Source organism: Melanostigma gelatinosum (assembly GCF_949748355.1).
Source record: "Melanostigma gelatinosum genome assembly, chromosome: 5".
Taxonomy (NCBI): Eukaryota; Metazoa; Chordata; class Actinopteri; order Perciformes; family Zoarcidae; genus Melanostigma; species Melanostigma gelatinosum.
The window spans coordinates 26,731,169-26,754,014 of NC_136638.1; the positions used below are offsets into that span (position 1 = coordinate 26,731,169).

General features: G+C 45.4%; 2 protein-coding genes across 2 annotated transcripts in view; one reads left to right on the forward strand and one right to left on the reverse strand.

Annotated features, from left to right (window-relative positions):
• Nucleotides 1-8,704, forward strand: part of ppargc1b (peroxisome proliferator-activated receptor gamma, coactivator 1 beta) — a gene marked incomplete at its 5' end in the record, with an annotated part of 76,784 nt that extends 68,080 nt beyond the window's left edge. The window contains 5 exons of the mRNA XM_079269234.1: nt 201-846; nt 1,443-1,500; nt 1,776-1,894; nt 2,151-2,278; nt 2,930-8,704. Of these exons, the coding sequence (XP_079125360.1) occupies nt 201-846; nt 1,443-1,500; nt 1,776-1,894; nt 2,151-2,278; nt 2,930-3,021 (1,043 nt within the window). The 3' untranslated portion in view covers nt 3,022-8,704. The remainder of the gene's footprint in view (nt 1-200; nt 847-1,442; nt 1,501-1,775; nt 1,895-2,150; nt 2,279-2,929) is intronic.
• Nucleotides 8,705-14,174: 5,470 nt separating this feature from the next.
• pde6a (phosphodiesterase 6A, cGMP-specific, rod, alpha) overlaps nt 14,175-22,846 on the reverse strand; it is a gene marked incomplete at its 5' end in the record, with an annotated part of 22,566 nt that continues 13,894 nt past the window's right edge. The window contains 13 exons of the mRNA XM_079269091.1: nt 14,175-14,307; nt 14,567-14,726; nt 14,936-15,019; nt 16,553-16,627; nt 18,442-18,505; nt 18,613-18,720; nt 19,263-19,363; nt 19,601-19,688; nt 20,566-20,675; nt 21,086-21,193; nt 21,460-21,606; nt 21,867-21,932; nt 22,559-22,702. Of these exons, the coding sequence (XP_079125217.1) occupies nt 14,264-14,307; nt 14,567-14,726; nt 14,936-15,019; nt 16,553-16,627; nt 18,442-18,505; nt 18,613-18,720; nt 19,263-19,363; nt 19,601-19,688; nt 20,566-20,675; nt 21,086-21,193; nt 21,460-21,606; nt 21,867-21,932; nt 22,559-22,702 (1,299 nt within the window). The 3' untranslated portion in view covers nt 14,175-14,263. The remainder of the gene's footprint in view (nt 14,308-14,566; nt 14,727-14,935; nt 15,020-16,552; nt 16,628-18,441; nt 18,506-18,612; nt 18,721-19,262; nt 19,364-19,600; nt 19,689-20,565; nt 20,676-21,085; nt 21,194-21,459; nt 21,607-21,866; nt 21,933-22,558; nt 22,703-22,846) is intronic.

Here is a 22,846-nt window from a genome sequence, read left to right on the forward strand (position 1 = left end):
TTAGCTTAGCTTAGCATAAAGACTGAGAACAGGGGGCAACTGCTAATGTGGCTAACAAAATGTGCCTACCAGCACCTAAAAATCTGATAATTTATACGTTCCACCTCCTGTAAAAGGGAGGTTATGTGCTGGACTATTTCTTGGCAGGAAACAGTTTGTGTCTAGCTCATGTGCGTATCTTTTCCTCCCCCTTTTTTAAGGTCTCACCCCTCCCACCACCCCGCCTCACAAACCGGTGGAGGATGAGCTCTTCAAACCGGCAGAGGGAGCAAAGGGAGGTGATGGAACAGGCGACGGCGGAGGTTGCAGCGAGTCGGTTAACTCAGCCTCGAGCACCAACGCCAGCGCTGCCGCGAAGGCCTCGTCCCGGCTGATCCGCGTCCCCCACCAGCGCAAGCTGCCGGAGCAGACGGAGCTGTACGCCCAGCTGCGGCGCATGGGCCAGGCCGGCGACAGCGACACCCACTGCACCTTCGGCGACCACGACTACTGCGCCCTGAGCCTCGGAGAGAGCCGCAAGCGCAGCGCTGCCGTGCTCGGCGCCATTTTGCAGGTGCAAGTAGGGAGCGACGGCGTCGGCGCCGCCCTCGCGCCCAAAGAAGCCGAAGATCAGGTGTCAGATGGAAACGGAAAGGAGAACAGGGAAAGGCTGGTGGTGTTTGAAATCGCAGAACAGCTTGAGCATCAGAGGACTTCTTCATCATCATCGCTGCCGTCACGCTGCCGGTCGGCGGCTGCCACACCACCGGTCTCGGAGGAAGAGGCGGAGCGCTCGTCTGCGTCCCGCCCATCCTCTCCCATCCTCCACCTGTGTCCCGACTCCCCCGCCAGCAAGACAGACTCCAGGTGAGACGATGAGACGATCTGGGTCAAGGAGATCAACAGTGAAATGTAGAGACGGAGGGAAGCAGACAACACGAGTAGAACACAGTGTTAGAAGAAGAGAGAAAGGGAGAGAACTAGCGAGGGCAGAATCTCTATCCTTCGGTTTATCATCACCCGACCTTCCAGACGAGGGTGAACAGAGGTGAACATGCTGGAGGCTGAACTTTTACAGTTTAAAAGGAGTCGTGCTGTAAACAACTCGTGCCAACATTTAAATCAAACACTGTACCATCTACTTACATCGAGGTCAGTGCGGATTAGATCAAGTTTGACTCGACTGCCTCACATAGGAGGTCAGTGGTCATATTATTTCTGTACATAGATGACAATGGCAGGATGAAAAGGGGTCGGGCTGTGAGAGAGAGAGAGAACAGAGCGATGCCGTACTGCAGTAAGTGGGAGAAAGTCCGCCTTTTTGCCGCAGTTCACCTGTTTCCTCGTGTCTGACGTTCCAGTTTCACCTTGTGTCCGTCCTTATCTCTCTCTCTCTCTCTCTCTCTCTCTCTCTCTCTCTCTCTCGCTCTCTCCCCCTTTTTCTTTCCTCGTCCTGCTTTTAGTGAGAACTCCGAGATCTGTCCCGACGACAAGCAGAGGAACAAAGCCAAGTCTGACGAGGTACGGAGAACATCCTACAGACACTTTCAAATCGAACAGCAAACTCCACCTCAGTAGCTCAGTCTCACCAGACTCCAAAGGTCCAACGGTTTACGCCCCGAAACATCAGACACTTTGATCCACGAGTTTGGACATTGCAACACACTGATTCCATATTATATAACGCTGCACAATCAGACCCCTGCCGCCCCGCGCGCAGCGTTTCCCGCCTCAGTTCCCACGTCTGTCTGTATTGTCCTTTGTCCTGACTGTTGCCATGGTTTCCCTGTTGCCAGGACAACTGCCAGGTGTTTTACATCCACAACCTGCCGACCAGCGTGACCCAGAACATGCTGAGGAAACGCTTCCAGGTTTTCGGCAAACCCGAGGACTGCAAGGTCATCATCTGCAACGAGTAAGTGTCCCGGATCTGGATCCCTGCACCTGAAGGGAGGAGGGGATGGTTGATTGATGGTTTCAAATGCGTTCTACATAATCACGTGAAAGTATTGCAGTCAAATAATGACTACAAGCCATTTCAATGCAGTTATTCCTTAAATGTTGTGCGTTGAATGAAAGGCCGCATGTGATTGATTCAGCATCTGACGCAGCTTCGTGGTGGGGAACGTTGTCTGAAGGTGTCTTGTCTCTCCTGCCTGTGTGGTTCGTAGGGAGCGCTGCGGGGTGATAAAGATCCGCCAGTCGGGGGGTCAAAAGCACTGGAGAGAACGGGAGACCGTCTTCCAGAACGGGCCTGCAGGCCTCCGGAGGCTGACGCGGAAACGCTACATAGACCTCGGTAATCAACACGGACTCACTGACAAAGTTCTACTGGAAGTGGATAAAATAGTGAACCAGCATGTCGATATCGTGATATCGGTTCTGCGGTAACTAATGTGTCAGTAGCTATTAGTTAGAAGTATGTTCTTTTAAAGAATAGAGTTGTTTGCGATTGGGCGATGTGGCATATTTGTGTGTCGCCAAAGCTGGAAGCACCACAGACGTTTACTGCGTTTAAGATTAAGGCGCGACGACATTCTAAGCTCACACCACGTCGGTTTCACACCACGTGACTGAAGAGTTGTAACGATATCGATGCCGGCGTCACAGATGCCTCCAATACGGCCAGAAACGGTGGAACGTGACTCGGTGAGTACGCGAGTCTGATCTGATATCAGGTTATCGCATTATTCATCAGCTGCACGGGACAGAGATGGGAAACTCCAGTCGCAATTGAGTCGCACTCACGGTACCTTGAGATCACGTAGCCCCGCCCTCCTCTCGCTCACTCGCCATGCCGTCTTGTTACTTGACTCGTTTGCTACGGTTGAAAAGAATAATTTGCGGTTCGCCGTTGTCAAGTCTCTCGAGCCTTTGAGCGGAGCTCTACAAGGACACATGTTTGATGATCTCTTACGCTTGATAAGGACCTTGTGTTTCTGTCTTGCAGACGAGGCAGGCCCGGGCCCCGTCAAGAGCAAGTACGATGCGCTGGACTTTGACACGCTGCTGAAGGAGGCCCAGAAGTCCCTGCACCGCTGACTGGCCAGCCTTAGTTCAGTGCAGCAACAACCCTGCTACTACACGGCTCCGCCCTCAAGACGGGCCTCTTAGTACCTCCATGCAAGGCAACCTCGCAAAATGTTTACATTTTTACCAATGGAATAAAGTAATGTCAAGGACCTCGTTGTTTTTTTGTTCTTTTTAGTTTCGTTCACCAGAGGATACTGCTTAAGAAACGAGGAAGCCACTGGGAGTTAAGAGACGGTGGAGAAAGTGGGACTTTTTCACAGCAATGGCACAACTACGACAACGATACAGTTCTTTGCTGAAGCCGTCTGTGTTGGTGAGATCATCGCCCGCCCTCGGAGGAGCGGGCATGAGAGACCTTTGTAGCAAATCCTGGCTATTCCTGTGTTGCGTTGGACGTCGTGGTGTGTGTGTGTTTCTGCGCGCGTGTGTGTGCGTGTGTGTGTTCCTTGTTCTGTTTGTTTTGTAAAAAAAAGATTAAAAAAGCCTCCCTCTCTTTCCGGTTTCAGGTGGTGAACCTTTCAAGCTGTGTTCACCATGAAGTTGTGCGGTTGCAAAACCAGGAAGAAAAAAAAATGACCCCTGCTTTGTTTTAGCGAAATTGTGGATGTTATCAATTTTAAAATCTATTATGTGTGCGTGTGCGTGTGTGTGCGTGTGTGTGTTATGGACAAAGAATATATAAAAAAAACATTTAATCATTTGATGACTGATAAAGTTTACAAATCTAAAATGAAGATGAAAAAAAATCATGTTTTTTTTTATTTTTTGTAATTGTAGTGCTTCCTTGATTTGATCTATGCACTGTAAGGAGGTCGATATCTACGCCGTCCTCCACTTTCCCTCTTTTGACTCCAACTCTGCCATGCTGACTATTTCGGACCGTGCTACTGGCTGCTGCAGGCTCCGTTTGGTCCGCGTCGTATACATTAAGACCCCGACTAGGTCCTGGTTAAAGACTACACCTCAAAATCCACTCAATGGAACAGCACTGATGCCCATTGACTTCTTCTATAATTCTCTAAATTCCTATTATGTGACCAGATTATATAAAAAAGATACCGACCGTCCTGGTTAAAGCAAATGCAAGGACTGGGTCTGAAGTTAGAAATAGAATTAGAGATGTTTTTGAGTCAGAATCGGCGATTGTTCGTGCTGCATCGGTTGATTCCAGGTAACATTTTGCCCACATTCAGAGGGGTCTTGATGTATATTTAATAGGGTCCCAATCAACATGTGTCCAATAATGGCCGCAGCCTAATGACACCCCCGAATGCCACAGCCAATGCAACACTTACTGTTTACATTTGGACTGCAGCAAGCAGGACTAAAATGGGGAAATAAAGACGATAGCCATAGACGCTTTTCTACCACACTTCGTTCATTGCAGAACTCGGTATGAATTCATCGCATCCACACTTTGTCCAGATCATCCCAGTCCAGTCTCCTGTCACATGAAGTCCATCATGGAATTCAACGATTTCGACGGTCCGGGAATCACGTTTTTGGTGGTGACAGTGCTTCACGCTGTCACGGGTTTCACAGTACAAAGGGAAACGGGACCAATTTGCTCCCCATACTCCACCCACAGAACATTGCCAGAAGTAGACGAATCTGTTGGTGCAGATGGAATGTATTCAAAACAATCTGAATGTAATCGTTGCGTTCTCCCCCCATGTCTGCTTGCCCAAAGATTGTCGTTTGTTCTTCCTGTGCTGTAAAGGGTAGAGCTGCTTAGTCGCCGGTTGACTGCACGCGACGAATTCTGGCTTGTTGTGCAGTTCGAGGTAGCGCCTGATTAACATTCCTGATGCAGCCAGTAGCAACCGCCGTGAACAAAGGGAGAGAGAGCCTCCAAACCTGCCAATACGGTGGCACCGAACCCTACACAGCCAGGGAACGAGCGAAAGGAACGAAAAAGAACAATCGGCCGAAAAGGCCGGTTTCTCGTCCGGGAGTTACTGTATCAGCTGAGCATCTCTACCTCACATCCATCCATCCCTGTGTTTGATTCCAGCTCCAGAAAAAAGCCCCTCACTCTGTTTTGTTGTCCGTGTGAGGGTTTCCCCAACTGATGCGTGGTTATGGGTAGTTTGGGGATATGTTTTTGATATCCAATGACTCGTCCGACCACTAAGCCCCCTGTGAGGGGAATAATCTTTCTCTTTCTCTAACTCTTTACTTCGCTTGCCTCGACGGTTTTATAGCGTGTCCGTCTCTTGGAGTCTCGACCGTGTGTCCTTGTGTAACTGAGTGTTTCGTCTTTGTCTCGTGTTTGAGTCGGACACTGCTGACGCTTGCAGGTTGTCGAGGAGGGGCTGGGACGGGGTTGAACGATGGCTGGTTGGTCCTCGAGTGTCCTTGGAGGGGAAGATTCCCCTCATTTACTTGTTTTTCTTCAGGGACACGCCATTCCTCCGGATCCCCCTCTTCCTCCTCTCCTTGCCAAGGAATTTCAACAAATCGCAGCTCGTCCTTTTCCTCCAACTCTATCGCTTTCTGTCGCTTGTGGGTTCAAGGCCTTGTTTCCAGGTCTTCCCAAACCCTGGTAAACTCCCTGCTTTTTAACAGATAACACCCCCCCCTTTCCCGATCCTCGTCCTTGTCCCTACTCTATCTAATCAACTCCTTGGTAACACACACAACAATTTGAATGTTTACATCACTCGATTCTCCTTTGACTTCATTAGGAACGCACACTGAGTACAAAGGCGCCTTATTCAGTGTTTTAAAAGAAAATGAAGTGAAGCGACCTCGCGTTACTTCTCTCGGCTCACTGATGTCCAAAACTAACAAAAACGATTTAGTGCTATACATACTGATTGAGAAACAAGGTGTCAACGTTTTAAAAAGGAGGGAAAAAAAGACATTTTAACAATTAACATCTCGAACAACTGAATGAGTATTTGTGCTTAGTATGTATACGACTAAAAAGTGAGAGAATGTGCTGGTTTACATATATAAAAAAAAGGAAAATATAATATATGAATATAAAATGTGTATATAGCACTATGCCTCGTTGTAAACATGAAATGTACTGTGTTTATTTTAATTTTTTTCAAGTGGCGCATCATAGTTGATTGCTAATCAGACAGCAGATGGTCTGGTTGCTTGATTTCATATGAGTCAATGTTTGTTTCAGTACAGGGAGGAAATTTAAGGGAAAAAAATTCAGTTGAAATGACTTTAAGTCCAACACTGTTGTAAAAGAACGACACAAGTATCCCTTTAGACGATCGCACTAGAAGGTTATGTTTATTTGCCGTTTATGAAATGACAAAAAAATTTTAAATTTTTTTTTTTTATGTTTTCTTAAAGCAATTTGAAATGCAATACATAACAATTGTATCTTGATGACAGTCTTTCCGAAAAACTGAGGTAATAATGTGCAGTGTGTGGTTGGTTGTTGATCTACATCACGGGCGATCTTTGAGCTGCAGATCCAATCGGCCACTTGTTCCGTACGTAGACTGCTGTTTAACACAACCGATCATCAAAACAAACTACAGGAAGAATGTGGGTAACACGTATACAAAACAAATGCTAATATACTCTTGCACAAATAACCTCCCAAGTAGTGAAATATCTTCACCGTTTTTTCTTTGCGTTGAAAGGAAGCCATTGTAACTATGTTATTACCACCTTTTGATGGTACACAGGTTTGTTCAAATCTGAGTTGCAGAGAACACTTAGTTTTATGACCGCTAACAGCCAATAACTGTACATGTTTGACTGGTAAAGGAATGTGGGTGGGAGGGAAAGGAGGACTGAAGCGCGTCGTCAGGTTTCACTCTCGTGGACACAGATGAGGTAGACGCTGTAGAAATCCCAGAAGGGATGACATCACTTACAATTTAAAAGTAAGTTACAGACCGGTTTCATGCTCCAAATAGCTGGAACGCGTAGTTTTGTCTTCGCAAGATTGTGCAGTACGGAAGCAGGATAGACGCTAACGACAGCATGAAGGCAGCCGGATTCATCAGCATTATGAAGGCCGCATTAAGACGAAAAGTTATTTTACCTTGAAGTAGTGCGAGAGAAAGGGTGGAAGTCAAGGGCGTGACTGGGATAAGAAACATGCCTTCAGACTCGTGGAAAGTTGTATGATTTGGAAAACAAGTTGTGTAAGAGGCAGCGCTAGCGCTTGTTTAGCCTGTTGCTTTGTTATCTTTGTGGAGTTCGAGCATTATTTCTTCACATAATCCAAAAATCTGACTTCCACTTCTTTGATAACGACGAAGAGCATGTGGTGGGATTTCTACAGTGGTGCGTGCCTCCGTTGTTCACGATGTGATTGACATTGAAACGGCCCCATGTTCCATCATTGCAAGCCTTAAAATTCAATCGGGGCGGGAAACTGAGCTACCGCTAGCTTTCAATATTACCGTTTCAGCTCCTTTCCAATCCAACGTGGTTTATTATTAAATGATTACTGACGTAATTACGACTTTTTTCAATAGCCATATTGTAATGAAAAGCTATATACATATATATGAATATATATATTTGTGTGTTTGTGTAGATATCTAGATTATTATATACTTTCTTATAGAAAACTTTGATGTTGACCATTCTCCTCAGTGTTTTGAGAACACGTTGACACATTTCAACATACTACTGCTGTCCGCTTGGTCTAGGTCCTAGGTCGATGGACAACGAATCAAAAAATAAAAAAAGGAAAGACAAAAAAACAAAAACCATCCGTCCAAAGGGAGTTACCGGAGTCACGATGCAATACCTTTCTTTCCATTCTTCATTTCCGAAAAATGGACAATGGCGAGAAAACCACGAAACTTGATCGGCAAGTTGACCAAAAAATAAAACTTCAACAACAAAGAGCGTGGCTCGTGAAACATTCAGTTTTATAGATGTTGTTTTCAATGCCATGGCCCATGAAAGAAAAAAAAACACACTTCTTTGTCTTCATGTCACTTACTGTTTTAGTTTTGGAGAACAATGTATCCGTCAGCTAGCGACACCATCCAATCAGCCCCTACCAGGACAGGAGCGCTTGCAATACCGGCCTCAGATTCCACTTTCATGTCTGATCAGCAACATGATCATATTTCAACATGAACACAGAAACTAATAGGTAACCTGTCAAACTTGATAGCAACAGTGATGTCAAATAGGCTCATTAGGGACTGCAAACTGTCAAACTGCTAAGTGTGAGCGTGGCTGTTTTCCTTGTTTTGGTGGAAGAAGATGTTTTGACATAAAGGGCATACATTGTTTTTGTTGTTTTTCATTTCTTTCTTTTATTGTCTCTTTACATCTAATGTTTTTTAACTTCGTTTTTGGTAAAAACAAAAAAGGTAAATACTGCTTGTGAGATTTTATATTTTTACATATGTTGGTTTTATTTTGCGTTTCTTTTTTTTTATTTATACGCCACTTAGTTTGGATGTCTTTAAATGGTGTTTTTATGTTTTTTTTCTCCGTTTTGTGTGATTTCATATGTCTTGAGAATGTGGAGACAAAAGGCATTTCAGTATTTTTGAATTGTTAAAATCTAGTTTCATAGAAGCGGAAGTATCTGATGTTATAAATTATATTTTAACTCATGTAAATAGTTTAAAACAGAAGACTATGGCTTCCTTTTAAACTGAATACATTTCTCTTCAGAGATTGTTTACATTATGAAACTGTAGAGATGTGCTCCTCATATACTGTATAAAGTACATATATTCATTGATTTGCCTCAAAAAAATAAAACCCAAATGAACAGCTTTCTTTCCGTCCATGTGGTGATTTTGGATGAAGATGGGTCAGAATCATACTTTGGTCAGTAACTGGAATGACTACATTTTTCATGAACATCCCATGAAAACATTAAGTGAGTGAACATATTCATGACCTGGTCTTTCTGTCACTCGCTTCCAAAAACAAATGCACACACTCGATGGATGAAGATCTTTACAACATGAAAAACATTGTTTTTGTCCACAAAAGCAACAAAAATGAATGTTCTGTGTAGTTGACTTTGAACTTCACACACTTGTAGTGATGCTCTCCTGTGGGAGTGGCGGGAGAGCATCAGGACAGCAGAGCTGCTTCAGCGATGACCCTGCACAGACATCATCAGTGCAGTCACTGACATGTGAATCACAGTCTAGCCAGCCGGAAAATTGCCAGCAGCCTGTTAATAGGATGCTGTTTCACCAGGGGAAGACTGGAGGGAGGGAGCGTCCATTAGTGTGTGTGTGTGTGTGTGTGCACAGGCAGCAGAGTCTCCCGCTTTATGAAGCTGAACCTCTCCACAGTGTGGAAAGGCTGACCACAGCAGTGCAATGCACAACACATGCAGTCCTGTAGACATGCAGGCATAAGGTTTATTGATATTCATCCTGTGAGTCTGAAGACTGAAATGTGTTTCTCTTTGTCACTGGTGTCAACTAGAGGGATGATCTGTTGCAGCAGCAAGCAGGAAACAACATACAGCAGAGACAATAACATGGTATACAAATAATAATGACGCAAATGTTTTAAAACGCATTTGTATTGCCTCGCTGCAGAGCATGATGTCGGTGGTGGACACAATGAAGCAAGACTTCCACGCCCTCACTAGTTGCCTCTTTAAGGACAATAACATCGTCTCCACTCATCGACAGCAGCAGTCCCACGTGTCCATACTCCCCTCATGAAGACAAACTATCATGTTTTGACTGGCCAATCATGAAAAACCTCAAAAACTAATATTCCAACCTTTAATAACTCATCACTTATAAGTATTCCAAGATTTAGCCTCACAAGCAACCACAGAAACACTTTGTATTCCACCATGACTGTCCGCGAGTTGCAATCTTAAGCAACAAGCTTCCTCAACCGTGAACAAGACTCTAAACTGCTTTCATGGGCCTGAAACGCACTCCTAATCTCGAAGGGGAGCTCCATCGCACCATGGCCTCAGACAGGACCCGACTCTCATCTCGGATACCCGCTGACACAGTGCCCACGTCTGGTCACCATCTGATGAAGCCAGCGGAGCTACATCTGGAAAATAAACAGGCAGCGATCTCGCCCTGAGAGCCTCCGTTCCGTGACAGATGGTAGCGATTCATGAATACTCGTCCCGGTGGAGCCCACTGCTCACTACAAACACGCTTGACCTCGGAGTACACAAACACAGCTCTCATTTGTTGTTATGAATTAACCAAAGGGCTCGTAGCAACGCACCCAACAATCTACAAGCCTGAACAGTAGTATCTCCAAGACAGCTTTTCTCCTAATGAGGGCTGAGTGAATATGATCAGGTCCACGTCAAAATGAGCTTCAAGTTGAATCAGCGCCTCTGAAACAGTTTCATCAAAGACTGAACGTTACTACCTTCATGAAGGTAGGATTCGTTGCAAAGCTGCTGTATTAGACTGCATTCGTTTCCACTAGTTTTGCTTCGATGACTAATTGTACGAGCCAGAGGAGAAAGCAGACGATTCCTCCCGTCGGCCGCTTCCTGTCCTGCTGTCCTCTGTTTGGTTGTTTCTGCAGGGCAGTCGTGACTGCAGCAGACAGAGCTGCTCTGCAGTGCAGAGTCATTGGACACAGTGTCATCCTGGTGGAGCGTCGGCTTAACGCTGACAGGGACACCGGGACACGACGCCGCCGTCAACCAGAACCGTCCTCACTTCTGCTCTGCACAAGTTGTGACGTTCTCTTTGTAAGATGACGAATCGCCCAGCGTTGCATCGGGGAACACGCGTATGCGTATCTGTTGCAGCCGGTCCTTCCTTCTTCCCGTTCTTGCATTTGTCAGATGTAACATCTCACGACGGTTCTCACGACACTGTGTTAACTCACACCAACAGATTCAATCTGCCTTCCTGCACGGCCATCACCTGTACGTGTTGTACTGAGCAGACCCTTTGACCGACCGTGATGTGGAAGCACGGAGCCCCTTGTGGATCTTGTCCATCCGACATGGCGGACGTCTTCAAGGTAGGAGGCCGACATGTCGAAACGTTGGTAAATTATTGAAGATGTTTTGCATCGAGTGAGTGACTATTTTTCCTTTGCACGTGTGTTTTGACCGTGGCACCAACAGCACAATGATATTCCACGCTCACACTTGGTAACAGCGTCTCTTCTGACTCCTCGCATGTTTTAAATGCAGAGCACCAACTTCTCTCCTCCAATGGGATATGTGAGAATCGTCATGAACATACGTCTAGGGAAGAGTCATGTGTAATGTCATATGTGTGTAACTGTGTGCAAAAGGCCGAAGGCTGCAACATGAATACCAAAGTAAAGTGACAATAAAGTTGTATCGTGTCTTCGTGTGCTGCGGCTCAGCCTTGTGCACAAATGAGTTTTCATATTCGTTGTACATTGAAGTTCATTTTGCTGCTGTTCATTCTGATTGAGGTTTATCTTATTTTAAAGTAAGTGTGTTTTAAAATGCGTCGGGACGGGTTTATTTCAGAAATGAGCTTTTATTTTCCACATGGGCTGCAGCGGGAGTCGTCTCTCAGGACACACAGAACATGGCGCACTGCAGAGAGCAGGAGGAGGTCAGAGGTCACGTTGTGCAACACACTGATAAGCGTTACAGTCAGTGGACGCTGACCCCGTGTCACACACACATGCACAAAACGATGACATACAACTACAGACCTCTACTACACTGTGGAGTTTATCTAAAGCTTGAATAAATGACACATTTCCAGCAGTTTTACGATGTTATTCATTTACTAATGATGATTTTATTCAACGGTTTCATGTTGTTGATATTTTATCCATCTTGGCCTGATTGCATTTCACTCTGACCTGGTTACATTTAGGTAAATATCACAACATATTTTATAACTCGTGGATATTTGTTCACCCGGCTTTAAATTGCACGTCCCCAATAACAACACACTCGTCTTCCCAAAGAAGCTCTCTGAGCCTTCATGACCCACAGTGTTTGGTGTTACGGCGCCGAACAGACGCACGCAAACTCAACGTCTTGCAGTTTGTGATGCGGTTGGTTTCGTGCACATATTGTTGGATAAGCTTCTCAACTGTCCTCATGAGACATGTTGATCCCAGCAGCCGCACACGTCACACCTGCTGTGACTGAAGTCACCTGGGATTGTTCTCTGCATGTATTCAAGGAAAGAGAAAGGACATGAAAGAGCTCACATGGTTTCCCCCCTCACTCGAACACCCTTTTGTCTTTGGAAAGAAGTGATTTCAGATATCTCTTCGTGCTTCTCTCCTCCTGCGATTCATTTATTAATCCGGCCGTTCAGCTTATTAGTCATCAAATGCCACACATTTCTTCTTTGATTTGTTCCAGATCGTTATTAATTAATACTTTGGGTTCGTTTGGCTGTTGATCAGATGAATTAAAATCAATCTTTGGGCTCTAGTAATGTACAACAGATATTATTGATTATTTTTGGCATTTTAAACACCGACTGATCAATGATCAGTGATTCACAAGTGGGTCGGTCATTACAAGCGCACGCTGCACAGTCAAACATTGTTGAACCACACACAACTGTGCTTTAAATTCTAGTGGAGATCACGGACTTATGATATATGTGGCTGGATTTTGAGAAACCTTGTCTGAAAGGATTAACAACACATAAAGCATGACCATTTGATGGGATGGGTTTGTATATCTCAATCAATGTTTTAATGGAGTTAATTCAGAATATATATGCTGAATATAGAAGACACTGTAAAAGATGTGGATATGGATAATAAATACTCATTGGTGCAGCCTGGTTATTGCATCTGTGGTGTGAGTGCTGAAGCCCTGACACATGCACACCCATCAGCGCCTCAGCTGTCAGGGTCTCAGGGTATTCTCGTGTGACCAGAGCGTCGGCTAAACGCTATTATACAATAAACTACCGGCGTGCGTCATAAAATGCTGATGAGACTGCATTGCTGGTGCAAGACAGCCTGAGCAAACAAGTAACTTCTTCTGCTTAGAGACTGCGGCCGACCCATGCACGCACCGGCCCTATAAATAGTCCTGCATCGCTCTCTCGGCTGCTCTGCAGTCACGACTGCCCCCCCGATCACTGCTAGGATGAGGCTCACTGGGTGTACTGCAGCTGCTGCTCTCTCCCCCTCTCTCTCCCCCTCTCTCCCTCCCTCTCTCCCTCTCTGCAGTCACGGGATGTCGCTGCGTCAGAGCCAAGCTTTACAAGCTCTGCCGATCATCATAACCATATACGGCAATCCTTTGAGCTCCCAGCACGCCCTACGTCACGGCTGCTTTCGTCATGCACAGTGACGACACACGCAGGTTATCTATGCATGCTGTTATTATATTACTATGGGCGTGAGGGAGGGAGGGGGGAGGGATGGGTGGATAATGATTTTAGCTCAAGTCATTTTTCAATGTTTAGTTTTTGATTTTCAAACATGCTTTTACCATCAGCATCGTGTGCCGGCGCCGGGTTTTGAGCGCGTATAGGTTTAAAATGAGCTTTGTAGTCACAGTAGCATTTATCCAGCATGATGCAGCTTCTTCCAACAACGCACGTTGAAATAGAATAAGTTCAATGCTGTCGCAACAATGCTTATATGAAGCCTAGAAATCTGAAAACATTGTACTTTACTTTTACCACTCAAGCTGAACCCAGTTTCCACCGTCGCCCTGCTTACTGGGGGATTTCTTCAGGCAAAATAATGGTAAAAAAAACAACTCTTACAGCCTGAAAACCTTCTTGTAGAATCAATCATTTGTGGTTTGGGCTGAAAATATTGAGATTTATTTTCCCTTTGCTTGAAATTGCTGAAGAGACACACGACCAACAGGGGATGCCTATTTTGGGGGGAAATACATTTTGGCACAACACTTGGCAGCTGCTTCGCACTGCCGTCAATCAAATGCTTGCTGGGTTGTAAATCCTCACGGTTGAAAAGAGCGCAGAACAGATTCTCTTGGGACTGAAATGAAAGTGCAGAGAGTTCAACAAACGTGTGTTTAACCCTTGTGCCACACCGGTTGTAATTTAGTAAAATTGTATTATATAGGTGGAGGCTTCAAATAAGCCAAGTTGGCTTTCTGTCTCTTCCTGCACTGTGATTCATTTAATTCTGTTATGTTTGATTATTTTAGATTTAGTTGTTTGAATTGTGCAAAATAACTAACTCTAACTCTGAAGGATGGACAGGAAGAAGCAGAAGAGACAGTTGTAACGTGCATGTTGAAGTGAGAGATGCGCTCTCAATGGATTTAATAAAAAGAAGGAGAAGCCAATGCTGGACAACGGCAAAGTACTGCAGCAAGCAAACTGGCGCTGTTGAAGCATCTTTAACTGACAATACAAGTCTTTGACTCTGGCTGGGCTGCACTTCCTGCAGGAGGAAGGAAGGAAAGGAAGAAAAGAGGAAGGAAGGGAAGAAAAAAGGAAGGAAGAACAGAGCAGAAGTTATTTTTTTCATCAAAGTGACATCATTAAAAATGCATTATATAGTTTTACAATGTCTTCACCTGAATGTTTGTATTTGTGTGTCTCTTCTGTGATTATTAAGTGACGGTTTATACGTCTCACCGTAATGTAAAATTGGCACATTTTAGCGTCTGTGCGTGTTCACATGTCTGAGAGGCCCCTACCTTGTGTGGCCCCCGCAGCTTTCTCCTCCTTGGCCTTCTTCGCCTCCTCGATGACAGCCAGTTTGGCCTCGTGCACCTCCTTCAGGGCGTTCCACTCCTTCCTGTTGTTCAACAGGCGGTCCAGCATGGGGGTGATCTCCACATGGAAACGACTGAACTCCTGGAGAGGACGACACGTCGGCACAAATCAAATCACACGCAATCAAGACAGCTTCGTCAGAACCAGACATTTATTAAATGTTGTAGATGTAACGCAAACAAACTTGAGCGTCACACCTTGTAAATGTACCTACAGGTTATCCAGCTGTAGCCAACGTCACGGCGTGTTCAAGAAATCAGGAGCGAATACGTCCGTGTGTGACGACTCACCTTGTACACAAAAGAGCAAACGAAGTCGATGAAACCACACTGCATCTTCGGCAGATCGGCCGATTTGTTTCTGTCCATCATGGGCTGAAAGAGAGAGAGAGAGAGAGAGAGAGAGAGAGAGAGAGAGGGAGAGAGGGAGGGAGGGAGAGAGAGACAAAGAGACAGAGAGGGAGGGAGGGAGACAGAGAGAGACAGAGTGGGAGAGAGAGAGACAGAGAGAGAGAGAGAGAGGGAGAGAGAGAGAGACAGAGAGACAGAGAGGGAGAGAGAGGGAGGGAGGGAGAGAGAGACGGAGAGAGAGAGAGAGAGAGAGAGAGAGAGAGAGAGAGACGGAGAGAGAGAGACAGACAGGGAGAGAGAGGGAGGGAGGGAGAGAGAGAGAGAGAGAGAGAGAGAGAGAGAGAGAGAGAGACAGAGAGAGAAACAGAGAGAGAGAGAGACAGAGAGCGAGAGACGGAGAGAGCGAGAGACGGAGAGAGAGAGAGGGAGAGAGATTAAACACTTGTGTGTACTCTGCGGTCATCAACTCGACTGCTCTGCCCTTGCATCTTAATGGCTAACTGTGATGAAACAGTGTTTCTGTTATTTTGTCCACCCTGTTGTCTTGCTGCAAACTATAGATTCAGTTTGTCGCACTAATTAGGAAACTACATCAAGTAGATTGTTCTTAAAGGAACAGTTTGGGTGTTTTGAAATGGGGTTCTATGAGGTACTTATCAATCGAGGTACTTATCAATCGAGGTACTTATCAACCGAGGTACTTATCAACCGAGGTACTTATCAACCGAGGTACTTATCAATAGTCAGTATATTACCTACTGTAGATGGTGGGTGACACAAAACCAGTTTGGAGAAACAGAGAGTACAAAGATGAGAGCAATATGCTGCTGTGAACAGGCATCCAATCGGGACCTGAAACCCCAAAAAGTCTCCTGAAAGCAGCAGAGAGTGAGCGCTCCTCATAGACACGCGTCACCTTCTGTCGTTCTAAAAAAGAGGGCAAAGTGTAACTCTGCAAGGTTGTAAAAGAGGGCTCCACATGGAGTTCCTCAGTGTGCAACTAAAGGCTGAATGAACCTGTGAAGTCCCATTCGAGTCCCATTGAAACAGAGAGGCAGCGGAGGGTACGGTCGGCTGGGTCAGAGCCGGCCGCTCTGTGTATCAGTGCTCCACGTGATGGCCTGTACGTCGCTCAACGCCACAGCCACAGGGGCAAAACCCCTTCTTTTCATTCCGTCTTCTCGCTGCGTCTCCGTCTCGCGGTCCCCTGCCGTCTCTAATCGTGTCCTTCCCGCTCCCCGTCCTAAAGTGAAGCCTCGAGGAGAGCCTCGTCCTGCCTCAACTCCCATGATTCCTCTCCACCCACCAACTCCTCTTTCTCCTCCGCTCAAACTTTAACTTACCGGCACTAAACGATCAAAAATAAATAAAGATATGGCCAAAACAATCACTCAGAGAAATCCAGGATCACAAAACAACATCTTCCAATTCAAAATATTGATCAAACATTTCACAGCTTTCTGCCGTTGGAGCTGCAGCGGTTTCGTGTTTTTGTGATGTCAGTGGGAGAAATACATCTAAACCGGACTCTTAGTGTCGAGCTCTCGGTGTCCTTACGATGGGAATTTGCTCCAGGACCGTCCTCTCCAGGTCTCCCTGCTCCCAGAACTCTGCAGCCACAGACAGCGCCACCTAGAGGAGGAGAAGAAAGGAGTCTGTCTCAGGGGTGCTGTTGACAACTGAAGACAATGACACGCACCAACCATTTCGTGGATTTTGATCATCACCTCAACGCGTACTCTGGCTATCAGAGCTTAACCAAGCTGCTTTTTAACGTTTGTGAAAGGTTTTGGGGGATGAAGGTTTTCCATACGGGTGACATTACGTCTTTAAGTTGCTCTGTTGGTGCAACGAACAGTCCAAAACCCAAACGCGGTCAACGCACAATGGCATGAAACGGAGAGAAATGGCAAGTCGTCACATATTGTTCGTACGATTATTCCATTACCAAGACGCATAACATCCGCACTGCTGTTCGTATTCTGGTGGAATACTCCTTTAAGACCAGGCCTTCATATACAAAAACTGCTGTTATGTCACCGTCACGTTATAACAAGCTAACAATCTTCATACATGCACATGTTGTTGTTAAAATCAGCCCATAAAGCGTCCACAATGTCCCACACATGAGAATATTACTCAGACAGTTTCAGGCTCTGTGTCTTGATGAAATAAAACAATCCCAGAGAACCAGTCTGTACTTTGGGAGATATTTATATGCATATTACGCCGCTTAAGTCAACTGTTACTGAGGTCTCTGCTCACGAAAACAGTTTGGAAAGGTTTCACGTGACGGCTGGAACGCGTTAGCGCTGTAATCAGGAAGGGATTTTAAAAAGGAAGGGTTCGTCATCAGGCTACTTTTAGAAAAGACTTCTCAGGATGCTGCACATAGACCTCCTGACAGCGTGTGTGGGAAGCAGAGATGACTCACCAGCTGCACCGAAGGTGAACTCCAACCCGAGAAAATAAAGTAAAAAGTGGAATATCCCAACTGGCAGCCGCCGGGTACCAGAGCTGAAGTCATGTAGAACTTCGGTTTTGTGTCTGATGACCACATGGAGCAAGATTCTGACCCCAAGATGGAAAAGTAACTTCTGAAACCAAACAACCTCCAGCAGTTGAAGCCAGGAGGAGCACACGGCTTCATGCTGCTTTCACTGCTACATCTATTTCACTTGAAAAACCTGGTACATTAAATCTCTCATTATAAGAGTAATGTCCCCGTTCAAGTAAAGAAACACAGAATACAACAGAGAGCGGGTTAGCTCGCCATGCTGGACGAATTATCGTGAAAACCAAACATCTGAGAAGTCATCGAAAACATCGGACTTCTGCAGAAGTCCAAGTCAGTCCTCATGTTGACCTGATGTTTATCTGTGTCCATCTCAACACAGGCCTGTGTCGGCAGCCTATAACACTGCGTTTTGGTTCACTTCCTGCAATTGGGTGAGTTTTGGTTCTACTGCGATCGAACCACATGAGGATCAGCTCTCGCCAGCGGTCTGGGACCGGTTGTTTTGGTCCACACCAGAGTACAACCGCTGCGTTAACAACTGCACCAGAGTTTGATTAAAGCAGACTAATTGTTGGCTTGTGCGCTTATTTAAAGGATTTTTAGCGGCCTTACATAACATTATTTGAACACACAGATTGGAGGAAAATCTGATAAAACAAACAGACTTTTATAAGCAGAACTAAAATGGTTCTCTCTACTTCTTCTGTCAACAGACGCTGCATCAAACACTTCACCAGGTCCCAACTAGCTGTGCTGTAAATCACCATCTCTGCTGTTTTATGGGTTCTATGTTGTTCTTCAGCCATTATACTGTGAAGTATGAAGAAGACCTTGTGGGGAGATCACACAGGTGTGTGTGTGTGTGTGTGTGTGTGTGTGTGTGTGTGTGTGTGTGTGTGTGTGTGTGTGTGTGTGTGTGTGTGTGTACCTTGCTCTGGATCTCCCACGGTTTGGCGATGGCAGACAGGTCACAAGCGGTCATCATCATGGCCCTAAAAACACAACACATGACTGAGATCCGTTGGTCTGTACGTCTCTGTTGGCACACGCGTCCATGTGTGTGTGTGTGTGTGTGTGTGTGTGTGTGTGTGTGCCCTACATGACGATCTCTTTGCGCGTGGTCTCCAGCATCATGTACTTGGTCCAATCGTTCCAGTTCTCGTAGGTCTTGGACTGGTCCACGATCTTCTGGAACATCGTCCTCTTCCTGCACACAAAGAAAACAATATATCTCCAAAACACATATCTCATCTGTCTTCACTGCACGTTGTTCACAAGGCAGTAGACAGATTCCTACACATTAACCGACTCTCTTTGTGTCGTCAACACAACGTTTGAGAAGGTGGTTTTGCTCTGTAGTTAGGATGGACAATGGGGGGGTGCTTGGTTACGGGGCAGATTTCAGGAGGATATTTCTGATAATAAACATGTGTCGGTGTTCGTGATCATAAAACACTAACGTTTATCTAGCAGTCATTGTTTGGTATGTTAGATATGAGTAAAGGGTGTGCCTGAATAATACTCGTTTTACTGGTCAACTCATGAATTGTTTCAATATCAATCTAAAAGTCAGTGGTGATCTTAGTTCAATTATTCACTGACACTGAACAATAAGAAATGACTGTTAAATGTCATTGTTCCGTCTGAACTTGCTGACTAAATTGCATTGAAAGCAGAGGGATAACGTCGACGCGGGCTGAGTGACGCTGAGTGTGATCGTCGGATGTATTTGGATGCTGCTGTACTCACTTGAAGTAGAGCGCCAGGTCAGTGGCGATGATGGCGATGTCCATGAGGTGGATGACGGTGTCGTGCTGACGGCGGTTCAGATTCTGATAAATGTTCAACGACTGAAACACGACAGAAAGTCAGAAAAGTCAAAAGACAACAAGGAAACCGGGTAGCTTAAGAAAGAGAGTGTGCGTGTGTGTGTGTGTGTGTGTGTGTGTGTGTGTGTGTGTGTGTGTGCGTGTGTGTGTGTGTATGTGTGTGTGTGTGTGTGTGTGTGTGTGTGTGTGTGTGTGTGTGCGTGTGTGTGTGTGTATGTGTGTGTGTGTGTGTGTGTGTGTGTGTGTACTGCAGCATACTTCATCTCTTAGCAGAGTCTTTCCAAACTCCAGATGGTGTCTTTCCAAGATGGAGGAGCCGTGAAGCTTCGCCAGTGGATTACCAGACCTGGAAACACACACACACACACACACACAGTGATAAATCATGCACGTTAAACTCAGGCTGGGCCTGGCCTGCTGTGGCCGCGGCTAATGGCGGCTCTCATTAGCTGGTCCATCAGCAGGTGGAGCAGAGCAGCTGGCGGTGTATCTGGTCAATATGAGCTCATTGACGTTCTCAGTGTGTGACGCGAGCGTCACATAAAGAGCCGAGGTCAGCTCGCCTGAACACAGGAGGAGTGGCTGCCGTCACCTCCAGTCGATTCAACGGTCTCGTACAAAGCGAAGGCTCGGATACCAAACGAGAGAAAGAACTCGGGACAAGGAAACTATACTTCAATGAATCATATTGTTTATTTCGCTGTCTAATTCAATTTTGGTTAATTTCAGTTTATAATCAATTCTTGGATCAAAACGTGGATGGGCTCAAACGTTCCCCTTTAAGACTTTAAGGTTGTGTGCTGCAGTAAACAGTACATCTACTGATTCCCTGAGAGATAAATCGCCGCTACGTGCTGCGCTGCATTGTGCAGCCTCTCTGTTTAGAGGACTCGTGACTCAGCTGGTCTCTTCTTGCCTCGGTAGCTTTCATGTTCTCGTCTATCAAACCCTGAAGCCAATAATTGAGACGGCCTCGGTGCTCTCCAACAGATTTCTGATACCCGATGAATCCCAAGAGCCTAGAACGCCTTCAAAGAAGTTAAAGATTAAAACGTGCACACATAAAGTCGAAGTTGCGTCAATTTTGATAAATTAAATGGGCTAAAATCCCAAAGTCCAGCTCACTAAATGTAGTAGTTACCGCTGAAAGGCCAGTATGTTAGTTATGTTAGTTACCACCTTTCAAAAATACAAATGCCCCCCCCCCCCCCCGTATCTCTTACTTCATCTGGTAAAGGTTGTTGGTTCCTCTGTGGTCAATATCGTGGCAGAGGCCGGCGGTCACCATGGCCATACACTCCAGGTCTGTGAAGTAGCGCTTCAGATCCCCCGTCTGAGAGCACAAACAAGTATATATTTATATATTTATATATATATATATATATATATATATATATATATATATATATATATATATATATATATATATATATATATATATATATATATATATATATATAAACACAATATCAACACACACTGGTTGTGTTATTAATGACCGGTTCAGGGAACACTGGCTCACTTTTCATTTACAGACACACTTCATCATTTCATTCCGGATGAAGGAATGGCAGAGGAGGAGAGAGAATGTGTATCACTTTGAATCAGAGAGAGGAGGAGGAGGAGGAGGAGGAGGAGCAGGAGGAGGAGGAGGAGGAGGAGGAGCAGGAGGTGAGGGATTGATGACGGCTTACGGAGACGAGCGAGGTGGAAGGAGAGAGTCAGTTTATGTGAAGGTCTCACCATCAGCAGGGTGAACATGGTCTGTCCCACGTTGAACCCGTGTCTCCAGTTATGGTAGGTGATGCTCCTGTAGCCTTTACTGAGAGAGTATATGAATCTCACCAGCGCCTGCAAGCACACAGGCTCCTGCTTTTAACTTGTGCTTACATGACAAAATGACAAAAATAGGATTTTTCCGCCGTGCCAGACTATCGACTTTCAGCTGAAACCTCTCATGATTAATCAATCGTTTATTATTATCTTGAACATTTCTACTGTCTAGGGCTGTATGATTTCATATATTTATACATTTTATATATATATATGGCTTGAAGCAGAATATTTCATACACTGCCCAACAGAGGACTTAATCAATAAACCAACCAGTTACTCACCTCTCTGGGAATGTGAAACTTGTCCACCACTTTCAGTTCGTAGTACATCTTGATGCCGCATTTCACCAGTTCCAGTTCGGTGTGATGGAAGTCATAGAAGTGGAACTCAAAGAGATCCACTTTCTTAGAGTCTGGCAGGACCTCAGACTGTGGACAGAGACGGACAAACGCTTACAGATTCATACTCAGCGATCATTGTGACGTGGATCTGAGTGTGACTGTAGAGCACGCAACGGCTTTAGAGAAAGATGGAAGAACAGAACAACCAAAAGGTCCAGGTCTCATCTCGAGTAGAGTCAATAACTGGTTCGTTTGCATCGTGGGAAATGTATTTCTTTTTGTGCATGGACAACGTATTTGGAGTTCAAGACTGAAACACAAAGTGGATGTTTCTTGTTGTTGTTTACCAGAATCTCTTGGAGCTCCTCCTCCTCGCAGGCATCCGGCTCCTTGCCCCATCGCTCCCTGGTGTTCTGGAGGAAACACACAACATCAGCGCTCACCTCGGATGAAATGCTCCGGCATCAATCAGCCGACTGCTGATCTAAGGTCATGTGCTCTTGTTCTGTCTCTCTCCGTCCGCTGACGTGTATTCCTAAAAATACATTCTGCATCTCATCACCGGAGCACTGAATGTGGTATTTATTTCATTTCAACAAACCCTACTGCCCCTAATGACATTAACACACGTTGTTTACTGTTTCACTCGAGATGCCGACCAACGTTAAAATGTGCTATTGTAGTGAAGAATCTTTATTTTTAGAGATTCCATAACACATTTGCTACTTGTTTTGCGGAAACATTGTCTTGACTAATTCATGGGGGACATCAGATATGCCTCTCTGTCATGATAACTATTATTACATATCTCTAGAGGACTCAATAGGCCAAGTCAAGAAAAGAATACATTAAGTATTTTCACTTGGCTTTACTAACAAACCAACAATAAAGTCCTTGACTTTTAAACACGTTTTGAATGTTCTAGTAGGACTGAAACATGAAGTACATTTATTCAACCCAAAGGTTTTCACATGAGCGTTTCAATGATGTATTCATCTCTACGGTAGTTGATCCCTCTTTGACATATTCATCCACTAACCAGGACGTGCTGGATTTCATCCTTACGACACTTGACGTGGTACATCACCATGTCCTGGAAGATGTCCTTCCTGTTCTCCAGCTTGTTCATCTTGTCGTAGGTGTCGGTGTTCAGCACCGACCAGCCCAGGAACTGAGTCAGAGACTGGACACATGGTGAGAGAGAGAGAGAGAGAGAGAGAGAGACAGAGAGAGAGACAGAGACAGAGACAGAGAGAGAGAGAGCGAGAGAGAGAGAGAGAGAGAGAGAGAGAGAGAGAGAGAGAGAGAGAGAGAGAGAGCGAGAGAG